At 41.1% G+C, this 12,026-nt stretch overlaps 1 protein-coding gene across 3 annotated transcripts in view; it reads left to right on the top strand.

The window, feature by feature from the left end:
- The first annotated feature begins 368 nt into the window (after window positions 1–368).
- GBF1 (golgi brefeldin A resistant guanine nucleotide exchange factor 1) overlaps window positions 369–12,026 on the top strand; it is a 101,644-nt gene continuing 89,986 nt past the window's right edge. For 2 of the 3 annotated variants that reach the window (XM_030241332.2, XM_030241333.2), the window contains exons 1-3: window positions 376–605; window positions 6,033–6,138; window positions 7,437–7,503. In XM_030241332.2, the coding sequence (XP_030097192.1) occupies window positions 598–605; window positions 6,033–6,138; window positions 7,437–7,503 (181 nt within the window). In that variant the 5' untranslated portion in view covers window positions 376–597. Of the gene's footprint in view, window positions 606–6,032; window positions 6,139–7,436; window positions 7,504–12,026 lie in introns of all 3 variants that reach the window. The other variant, XM_050976467.1, reaches the window with a different exon arrangement.

The following is a 12,026-nucleotide window of genomic DNA, read 5'->3' on the forward strand; positions in this document are numbered from 1 at the left end:
AAGCACGGCGCTGCTCCCCTCGACGGCCTGTGCAGCCCTGGCACGGTCACGGTCACTGTCACTGTCACCCTCGTCACCCTCACCCCCTGGCTCGGGGCGGCCCGGCACACAATGCTTTGCGAGGGCAGCCCTCCCTCCAGCTTCCGCCCGGCCGCTCTGGCTGCGCCCGCCTAGGGGCGGCTGCGGCGCCGCACCGCGCCACGATTGGCCAGCGGGTCTGCTGGGTCTACCCTCTCGCCTCTCATTGGCTCCCCTCTGCTGTCATCGTAGAGCCCGCCTCCTCCGGTCGCAAGCCGTGCTCCCATTGGGCGTCGCGGGGAACTGCGCGGCGCATCGTGCGCGGGTTGGCTGCCTGGGCTGTCCGTCTGCGCAGTAACCAGGCAGCGGGACGGTGCGCCGGTTTCCACGTCAGTGCGAGGGAGCGGGGCCGGTGTCCCTGCCCGTGCCCCGCGGACCCCCGCGCTCCGCGGCCTCGCCTCCACCGCCGCCGGTAGGGAGGGGCGGACAGGGGGCGGGCCGAGCCCTCCCGCCCGCGGTGCCGCCCTCCCGGTTATGTGAAGCGGCCGCCGCCGCGGGGAGCAGGCGCCGCCATTTTGGATGCGGGGGTCAGTGCCGGGCAGCGACCGCCTGTCGCGATACTGTCGTGACGTGGGGGCGGGTGGGAGGGTGACGGCGCGGGGGAACCTTGCGGGACCGGCGGGGGGCGGGGACAAGACCGCGGCAGCCCCGGGGGCCGGGCGCGGGTGGAGGCGGCGGCCGCCCCTCCGGCCGGCCGGGGCTGACACGCGTGACGGCGCCCACGGGGCGGGGGGCGCACGGGCCCGCCTGGCAACGACCGCCGCGGGCTGCGGGCATCGGGGAAGAGCGGGCTCGGGGCTCGGGCCGGGCCGGAGGGAGCTGCAGGATTGGCGCTGCACCTGCACAGGCGTCGGCTCCCCATGCGCCACGGTGGCTTGCTGCCTGCAATCGGTGGAGACAGTTCCTGGCATATGGTCAGCTCCGTGGCTGTGGCGGGGGAAAGCTCAGAGCTCGCTTAGCGTCTGTGTTAGGAGTTCATCCGGTGGCATGTTTCATAGTTTCAACAGTATGAAATAATTGGAAAAAAGAAAATGTTCCTCACCATAATAACTTTAGGTTTCATTTTTACTGTGCAGTTTCGACAGGTAAATGAGACTTGCCTTTCTCTACTTGATTCCCAGGCCAAATCTCACTGTTGCAGCTGAATGTGGAGGCTTGCAGAGAAGCTTGACCCTCTCTTCCTTTCTGATGTGCCACTGGTATCATGCTGCTGCTGCTTATTTTTTAAAGGGCATTCTTAAGTGTCCAGGACTGCACAGTTCCTTTCCATACTTACGTATTATTGCTTTATCTCACTTTTGTCCAGGCATTAGGAGCTAGCCTTTGGAGAAACATCTTGACTACTCTGAACTTTTGCTGCATGTGTTGCTTTTTGCAGAACAGTTACTACTTAAAAAACCCAAGCAAATTAAATTTCTCTGTAGACGTTCATGTACCTTCCATGCGAGGTTTAGGAGGAAGAAAAGGAGATTTCTGATGGCCGCTTGGGCTTCTGGGAAGCCTAACTGGCTGTGAGATTGCCAGGAGTTCTTTGTGATTCAAGGTTGTGTGGTTGTGTTTTGGTAGCAGTGTATTGTATCAGGATTCTGGTGGCCGAATCTAGGTCAGAAGCTATCTATTGCATTGTCATAAACAGTAAAAATTTGGATCAACAGAGGCTTACTTTCAAGCATTACCTTTCTATGTTGTGGTTATGTTGTTTTTCACTACTGCAGTTTATTAGAGTAGCATCACTGGGTTTAAATCGGGTGCCATGGCTGAAGGCTAAAGTTAATGATAGGAAGAAGTGACTTGATGGAAGTCTACCAAACCTTGTTGCTTCTGATGCTAACTCTTGCTTGTTTGCAGAAGAATTGCAGACATTTTGCTGCAGAAGAGGGAGTGGTAATACTAGGAATAATTTGGCTTCCTATCTATTGGGATGTGTAGGGGTAAGACATTCCAAGGTTGAGAAGTGCAGTGTTCAGTGCATGTGTGAAATAACATTAACAGGTGTAAACATTGTCAGTGTTTTTGTATGAAGATTCTACATGTGATGCTATTTCAGAAGTCTCAGAACAGTGTTAATTATTATCCATAGAACACCGTTGAAGGTTTTGACAATGTTATGAATATGAGCTTTTGTTCTTTTATGACACAATTAGGTATCGACCTTTTCCCACTTAGTGTTCTCAATGCTGTTGTCAGTGAGGCTGTGAAAGTTAACAGCCTCCCTTCTTCTTCTTCTTGTGGTGGCCTGGGCACCTTATTGCCTTGGTTTGGAGCTGTCATTTTCACTGTGCTGTCTGTTGAACTTCTGTGCAGGAGCATATCTGAGGGCTAATCTGCAGTTTTAAGCAGATGTATGAATCTGTCTTGACTAAGAAACAGGAGTTTATATAACCTTTCAGTTTAACTAACTGAAGGATTAATGAGCTAAAAAGCATTTGAAATTTAGTCTGTACCTTTCTTTGTGGTTTTTTTTTTCTTTTCCCTAACTTAAGACCACAGTACTGAACACATTTGTTTCTGTATTGAATCCATTATCTTTTCGTGCTTGATTGCTTGCAAGAAAGAAATTTATTCTTGATTTGAGATCAGGAGGTATTGAAAAATACCTTTGCTAAGGAGGTTGTTTCAATTTTGTTGATGATCTTCAGTATTAGTTCTGTTAACCAGTTTAGTGCTTTTGCAAAACCCCATTCTTCAGACCGTAGCTTTGTAATATTAAGCCTGAATTCATGTTAATATTTTTTTTCCTTTCTAAGTTGAACAAATGTCTAGTGGTTTTGCTTGACTCCCACCATGCTCTTGTAAACCCAGCTGATCATTCAGGTCTGGTCTGGTAAGTCGTGTAACTTTTTCTCTGCTGCTTCCCAGCATTCATTTCAATCGTAAAACTTCTTTCAATTCAGGACATTTATACTGAACTCTAAAATGTGATCAGTTGTTCCTTGTGGTGATGCTACACAGTTGCAGGAACACAGTTGAAGGAACACATACAGAAATTATCTAATCATTTAAAAGGGGTAGCCTTTGGGAAGTTTGGAGGTTAGTGAAGCTATATCCATCACTTGAAATAAAATTTCAAATTTAAATTTTTACATGGATGGATGATTCTTTTGGTGGGCTTAGCTTACAAGGTGCATCTCTCTGAAAATAGTAGTCTGTCTTTCCTGCCAACTCTGTAGTTCTTTTCTGTTTACTTCTTCAACATGAAGTTGCAAAGCTCCGTTGGCTTTGTAGTTTACTTTGGAATGCTCTCGCTTGGTTAGCTACAAGCTTAAATATAAAGCAGTATTTCCCTCCATCTCTACCCAGTGTTGGTGGGGAAGTGAGCTCTGTGTCTGATGTTCAGAGCCCGACTGGGAATTTGCATCTGCAGCATGATAGGTTGTTTCAGTTGCACTGGTGAAATGAGTTTGTTGGTGTGCATAAAGGGAATTTTTGTACTTTTGACTAAAGTTATATTTAATAGAATCTGCAATGAGGAAAGGAGTGCATTTTCATTGGGTCTTCTCAGACGGTTAGCAATGAAATACTGCTCTAAGATTTGCTGGGTTTTCATATGTCAGGAGAGCCCTGCCAATTAACACAGAGTTTTTGCAAGGATCAGGTGAAAAGGAAAAGGTGTGTATTGGAGGTTTTTTGTCTATTTTCTTCATATTCTGTCACTTGCAGTTAGCTGGGCATTTTAAGTCTTCTACATTCAGGAGAGACGGAGTTTTAACAAACTTTTTATTTATTTATTTTATGTTAAAAATGGAGGAGAAGAAATAAAAGTCTTACAAGTAAATTCAGTAGTATGCAGAACAGCATTTAAGCTTTGGCTTCACTTTAAATACTGTCAGAACTATTGAGTATCTATATATATGCAAGGTTTGTAATATGTCTGTCTGGTATTTACATGCTTTCTGAAGTAATGTTTCCTGGTCAGTTTGCTAAATGGCTGGAATGGTGCTACACAGTTTACATGTAGGTTTGACAAATATGAGTATGAAGTATTTCCTCAGAAGTACTTCCCTGGACTAGAATTTTGAGCCCTGAAACTGCCGACGTAGAAATACAGAAAATAACGGAATTACTGAAAGAAAAAGTAAATAAGAAAGGAATTTTACATGAAGGAGAAATCTCCCATTCATGCCATGTACTAAAACAAGGAAAACAGAGTGAAATAGAAGAATTGTAATCAATGGTATTTCTATGCAATAATATGAATAATGTATGAAATTATTTACTGTTGAGGATGGAACATCTCTCGAGCACTAGCCCCATGAGTAGAAAATGTATTGGTGGTTCTGTTATGTACAGCTGTGGAGGAAGGATATAAACCTTGTTCTTCAGGGCACAGCCAATTATTTGGAAGCCCTATTTGTCTGTCGTGACTTTTCTTACAAAATATTTTGTCTTTGCCCTTTAATGATTGTCTTACACTTGGGAGTACCATTATGTATAATTCATTTAATGAAATAAACAGTTTTGCCATAAGAGTATTCATTCTATTGCAAACACCTGAAAAAAGGAAGCAACAAATCTGATGCTGTCCTTTGATGAGGTATCTTTTTATAATACTTTGCTTTCTTTCTATTATTTATGGAGTCCTGAAGCAAATTAGTCTCTTTCATTCAGAGGATATTTTTGTATCTGAAGCATTGTTGATAATTTGGACATGCTAATTAACATGAAGCCTGACAGATCCAGGATGTATATTCTGAAATTTCTGCAATGATCCTTTTGAGGTCTTGAGTAATCCACCAAAACCATTTCTTTCCAGCTTCGCTTTTGTTACATGGGCAAGTCCTTCTCATATTCTCTGTGCTTTATTAGCCCCTGCCTCCCCTTCCCAGCTGAGTCCTTTAAATGAGCCTGTCAGATTTGAAGTGTTACGATCAGTGTTTCACCTGGTTCTAATCTTTTGCTTCCTTGTGGATGACCTGTTGTGGTTTCAAGCTGGAGTCCTCATTTTCCTTTCCTTCTTTTTCCTGAAAAAGTCTCTTTATTTGGCTACCATATGACTAAATCATAAATTTACAGACATGGTATCATCTGCCTCTTTACAAGTCCTTTTTTTTTGTTTATAAACATTTGTGTCTGTTCATTCCCCTTCATTTTTACTTCTTGATGCTTGACTGTATCTGGACTACAGCTATTATAAAGAGAACAGTCTCATAGAAGTTCACACTTCTTTTTCTCCGACTATTACAAATCTTTTTTGCTTTTAATTCCTTTCCCCCTCTTCTGTCTCTTTCTGGTTGCATCAGTTTAAGCTTTTTCCCTGAAGGACCTCAGACTGCAGGAGAGTAAGTGTCTGCCTTTAGCTTTCTCATTTTTTCTCTGTGTTCCATCCAGCTTTGTCTCCAGTTTTGCTCATTTCTTTGTGAGGTTTTACTCACATCTTTTTTACTTTCCAGCTTTCTTGAAAGCTTTGTTTTGTGAAGCAAGTATGAAATCAACATCTGTTACAAATTATTTTGTCAACGTTTTAAGTCCCAAAGAGGTTTGATCTGTCCAGCTCATTCATTCCACTGATGCTTATTTAAGAGAGTACATGGTTAGCTTCATGTTCTGTGTAGGGCTGCAGGAATTTGCATAAGTGCTGGAGATGCACGTGTTATTGCATTGCCACGGATGTCTGTCCTGGTACCCCAACACTTTATCTTTCTGTCAACTTACATAGACTGGAAAAAAAATGAGGAATGTGCCTTGGCAAAGTGATCTCTTGCATTACAAAGATGCTGTTAGAGTTGTCTGCTCTCATGGTTTTGAAAACACATTATGGAAAAGTGTCTTCTTTTGATGAAGTACTTGTATTTGTTAAATGTAGTAACCTGTATTTTGTGCATGCATAAAACAAATTTTAAAGAGTTTCTTGCATCACTGCAGGCCTTCTCTTGGTTAGAGTCAACTTTGTTTCATCTGAGGAACACAATTACTCTAAGAGGCTAGAGATTAATTTGAATTACCCTTATTTTCAGAATTGTCAGGATGGTGGATAAGAACATTTACATTGTACAAGGTGAAATCAACGCAGTGGTGGGAGCCATAAAGCGTAATGCCCGATGGAGCACTCACACACATCTGGTAAGTTCCCTTGAATTGTTGCCATCTGTAGCAGCAGGTGGAAACACCTATGGCAGAAACCACCTGGCTTTGGAAAAGTATCTCAGTTTTTGTAGCACTTGTTACAGTACTTTTGTAAGTAAAGTTGGAATAGCTTTCTGCATTGTTTACATTGTTTTGGGCATCTCATGCCAGTGACGGCAAAAACTACAAAGCTAGGAGTGTTCTACCTTCTTATCCTGTAAATACAAAACCCCCACAGTGTATTCCATGTGGGAATCATCTCATTTAGACTTTTATCACTGGGGATGTTGGGGAATTTCCATATGGTGTTCTTTTATTTAGCACAATGTTTTTATGTATCTTTTGTACCTTCTTGGGGAAGACAGTCTTCATCACAAAAGCAATGAAATAAAAATTGGGGAAGTAATTATATATAGAGTATTTTTACATTTTTTATATGGCACAGTATCTGTTTTCAGATACTGTTTTGTTGCTGCTGTTTATATTCCTGATTAAAACCTATCAATAGTTTCAAACCGCATTGGTGAAAATCCTGAATACAGTGTTTCCAAGTGTAGCCATGCTTTGGTGGGTTTATGGCTGTTGCAGTGTACATGTGTGGATGTGGCTCGCTGTATCAGTGGTGCACTTCGGAATGTCACATGAGTAGCAGATGGCTGTCATCCAGCACAAGTGGTTTCAGTTTGTCAAAGGGCAGGGCCCTTTTTCTTTCTAACAAGCATTTCTTCATCACAGCTCACAGCCTCTCTGCTCGAGGTGTGGGTGCGGCTGCTTGGAGAAACTGCCGCTCCTCCTTATCTTAATATCATAAAGATAGATTAAGGCTAAAGGATGCAGCTAATTCATATAAATATTGCACTGTGATTCTTTCTTCAAGTTATTTTAATGGCATAAAATGTCATTGTATTTCTGCTCCCATTACAATCTGCATAGATTAACATTATAGCAAATCCAGGTGAGCCATTTCAATATGGTATGAGTTAGATTTGCAGTGAAATTTATTGAATAGCAAAAGGCTAATCGGAAATACTTCTAAGGACAATAAAATCAAACCAGAATGCTCAGTGTTGAACCTGTGCTTTGACATTTGAGCTGTGTGGTATTGGGGAGCACTGGCAGGAAAATAAAAATGCTTCTCTTGGTTTTCATAATGTAAACATGCTGACAGTGATAAACTCAAACCACAGCACTTCTGTGAATGTGATGATGAGGTCTTTAACAGACCCATTATTAAGATTTGTCTTCAGGAATATGTTTGCCTCATTAATTACTTGCTTCCTATATATAACCTATAGGATGAAGAAAGGGATCCCCTGCTGCATAGCTTTAGCCACCTAAAAGAAGTGCTGAATAATATAACAGGTAAGCTTCTACAGAAATCAGCAGGTATGTGCACCTGCTAGGGTATATGCAAGTAAGTGTATGGGTGTATTTATTTGTCTTGTGTACAATCCAGAAGCCATTTATTGAAGAACAAGAAAAGAGGACATATGCAAATACTTTTGGGCAAACAATATCAATGGAAACTAGAAATACCACTGGTGCCACTGTCTGTCGGGATATATATATATATATATATATATATATTTTGTGTGTGTGTATGCACACACATTTTTGTAAAGATGCATGTTTCTTTGATATGCTGAAGCTTGTAGTATTATATGAAATGTGGTGTATTATCATGCATAGCTTTTTTGTGGTTTGTTTATGCTTTCTGATCTGTAAGTGATGGAAAAATCTGCTCAGAATGTGGTTTCTTCCTGTTTTTTCCTCACATTCTTTGGTTTGTTAGCTTTCATCATGCAATAAGTGAAGCACAGACCTCTGTTTCTATTGGGGTTTCTTGGATTTCAAGTGAAAGAATTATTTTGTGATCACCCGCACTGAAAGAAATTGTGATGACCTGCACTGGAAATCTGTATTGATTAGAGAAGTAGTGCGCAAAGCTGTGGTGTGTATTCTGAGCATTGTTTTTTTCACAGCCCACCTTTCTCCTCTTCCCCCAACATTTTCTAGTTTTGTAGTTTCAGGAGTGATTGTTTAAGTGTAACCCAAGTATGTGTTGAGCATCTGGAGGTGAAGTAAACTCCATATGGCATTCTGTATGTTCCAGGATTTTTTTTTACTGATTGTAGTATTTGAAAGTAAGCTTCATTTCTGGTCCCTTTATTACAGTGACTGTTCAGAACTGTACTCAGTTTGAGATGGTCCTTTTGCATTTCTAGCTGTGAAGCATTCTTATTCTTCCATCAGTGCTGAGTCTGCAATCCCATAAAAAGTGTGTTCTCTAGAAGCACTGTAGTGCTGCTTCCAGGTGATAATGACATGAGGTGCTGGAGACATGTGCCAGTTCTAAGCCTTTATTCCTTCTTCTTACATGTCTGTCTGTAAGTGTAATGCTTTGCTTTTCTCTGCCAGGTTAACTTTCTGTGGTTGTAAGCAGGATTTTTCTGCTAGATTGTGACATCTTAGGGAACTCCTGAATAGCTTGCATTCTGGATAGTGTTAGGTTTGTTCTGGATGTTATGCTTGTACCTGGACTACATGATAGTCTGGATTTGTGGGGTTTTTTGTAAGCTCACTCACCTTCTGTAAGATATATGTGCAGTCACCAAAAGTGTATTGGGAGGAAATTTTACATTTCTTCCTTCTGTGAGGTGATTTTTTTTTTTTTAATAAGCTTCCTGAAGTTCTTTGCCATTATTGCAAATACCTCCTCTCATCAACAAGAGCAGGGACTGTCAGGATGCTCAAATAAATGCAGTATAAGTAAATGTCAGGGACTGGCCATTTATCTAGAGCAGCTAGGTACAATGTGCTGTTGACTTGTTGGGGAAAAAATGCAAGTTCACTATCTGCTTATGTTAGAGAAAGCAAAGTTTAATGTCCTGAGAGATTCAGAGACTCCCTTTGTATTAGTCATCAGTAAGGTAAGTGTGGTTCCTGCTGATATAATAATTGCTTATATATGGGGATGATAGCATGTTGGTTTGACTACATGGGATTCTTTTGTACAGGTGATTTCAACTGCAGTGACTGCTATTCACTGACTAGTGTCTTATGATAGGACATCATTGCTGTGCTCCATCTTTTTTCCATTTTAGACATGGACTTCTTCCCAAGCAATACTTTGAATGATGCAGAGTATCCTGCATCACCGTCCAGGCAATCAAAAGTCCAGTCCCCAGCATAGGGGTTTTTTGGTGATTTTTTTTTTTTTTTCCCTAGACCTTCCTTTCATGTCTCTTTCATTAGCTCATGGAAACACATTGCTTTTATATTTAAATTTATTCAAGCTGTAATCTTTGACATTTGAGTTAGCTTTTAGTACAATTTTGCATTTATAGTAATATATATTATGTATTTTCTCAATCCCCCAAGAACCCATTTTAATCTGTTCCGGATGCAAATTTCAGGCTGCCTTGTCCCATCTCCCCTCTTGCTCTCTCCCTCCCTTCCCCTCCCCCATGGAGCATGTTTGATCAGGTGTGGCAGGAATATCCACTGTCAAGCTGCGCCCTTTATATTAGTCAATATTATCCTTCCTTCCCTCCCACTCCCTTCATTCTCCTCTGGGCTTTACCAGTTGATTTATAATTTTGGAATTCTCATCGGAGTCTGTAATACAGTTTGTTCATTATTTAACCAAAACCTGTTTAATGAGCAAAGAGAGGCAATGTAAATGTTAGGCATGTTGCAGTGGAGTACCTTTTGTTCTCCTCTGAGCTAGTGGGTATTAACTCTGTCATGACTGTGATGCTGAAATACCCTGGTCAAGGGTATAAAGATGCACTGTATGCCCCCAGCAGCTAAAGATTCCTGTTTCAAAGTATTGCTCCTCAAGAGTAACTAAATTACATGCTGGAAAGCTTGCCTACAGCTAAGTGTGGTATTCCATCCTGTTGTAACCTCTACCTGTGCTCTTGGAGGAAGCATATAGAGAAGCTGTGCTGCTCAGCACAAACAGTCCCATGATTATGGTAAGAGTAACTTCACTTCTACAGTTCAGCATTCCTAGCTAAGGGCCTTGAACCCAAATATTTTCAAGTTTCTCTTTAAAATTCTGATAAACTTAATTTCTGTGGGAAATTTTTGTAGATTTTTTTGTAGATTTATACAAAGAGTTTAATAATTTGAAAATGAACAGCATGTCCACTTCTGATCCACTGGCAATTGATTTATTGGATGCCATTTTTACATTTTCATATGTTTTAGCTACTATTGATAGTAGTTGTCTGAAAAGCAGAAAGGAAACAGAGGTTCTGTTGTCTTGGGTGATGCATAAGTTAATCCAAAATAAATTTAATAGCTGAATGCTTGCAGTACTAAGATGACCACAATAAACTTAAATTTGATGGTGTGTGTCATATTTCTAGTGCTTAGAAAAAGCAGAAGTCAGTGCCCTGAATTATGACTATATGGAAGCAATGACTATCAAGCTTTGCCCGTGCATGCAAAATTGAAATATAGCTACATTTGAAAGGTTATTTTAAAACTGGTGAAAACTTATATTGATACAAGTTTGGATCAAGGGCCACTTTCACCATGGCTTCCACTTTACTGCTCTTTAAAGTGGGCTTAGTACCCTGAAAAATATGTCTGGATGTTGAAACATCTGTTCATTTTGTCAGTTTTGTTATGGATTTAGGTCACCAAAAGGAAGCTTCTTTTTAACATCCAGTGATAACTGAGACTGTCTCTTTCATGAATGGTTTCAACTTAGGATGCTCTCTAGGTCAGCAGAGAAAGGTTCTATAACCACAAATAATTGGAAATATTAATTAATTATAAGCCTGCTTTTCCATGATTTCGTGAGGATTGGGCTTCTTTAAATGCTTCTCTGGCTGTTGAAGTCTTCAGACCCTTCTGGTATGATGTAGAGGTAAGAGCAGATACTTCTGTAACATCCTTCTCATTACAGAGCTTGTGCTTTGCTCTGAGCAGGGAGCTGAGTCAGTACCCAGGATTTTCACGCCTGAGGTGCTGCCTACTGGCGTGTGGGATGGCTTTAGGACAGGAATGACTGACTACAACTGCCTTGTACAAGCCATGACTGCAGTGGCAGAAGCAGGTGTTTGTGGAAAGTGTGTGCATCGAGAGTCTATTTAAATAAGGTTTAAACTAGGTAAACACACCTGTGAAGAGGTGCTTGTGTATATTCTAGGTCCATGAGTGCCAGACTGCAAGGTTTGAGTCCTTTTATCCTCTAGTGGTTCAGAGTTAGTGCATTTAAACAGAAGCTGCAAAGTAAGCTGTTAGAAGCACTCTGATTTCATGCACATTCATGACATTTTAAATGAATGCTTGTACAGCGGGTTCAGAAGAATCTTTTCATGGCTTATTTCAGAAAGAAGCTGCTGCAAATCTCCATCTTTAGAGGGTTGGCTGGGGCATTAAGAGCTGGCTAAAGGTCAAATGACTGTAACCATAGGAGAACCTTTGCCCAGTGTCTTACTTGATATAGTTGTTACTGTAGCCATCAGTTTTCTGGTATGTAGACTTGATTGCACACTCATTTTCTCATGTCTGAGCTCTGGAAACTCAGTTTTTATGGAAAACCTGACAGTTGTATAAAACAATACAGGAATTTTATCCTGATTTTGGATTAATGTCTGAACTTTTTCTGAAAGATCTAGTTTTAAAAAGTGGTAAATTGGTAGTAAATATAAATATGTGGCCTCTTCTCGATGCTATTGAAGTGCTAATGATTAGAATATGTGATGTTCATTCAAGTTAAGAAATTAGAAAACAGTAGTGTTTGTGTTTTTTTTATCAAGAAGTGTAGGAATTAGACTATATAAATGTGTGATATATAAAGTGCTGTGATGCTTATTGCTTTGTGGGTAACAGCAGTACTGGATTTTATTTATTATTTGTATCTTGAG

Source organism: Serinus canaria, chromosome 6 (assembly GCF_022539315.1).
Source record: "Serinus canaria isolate serCan28SL12 chromosome 6, serCan2020, whole genome shotgun sequence".
Classification (NCBI taxonomy): Eukaryota; Metazoa; Chordata; class Aves; order Passeriformes; family Fringillidae; genus Serinus; species Serinus canaria.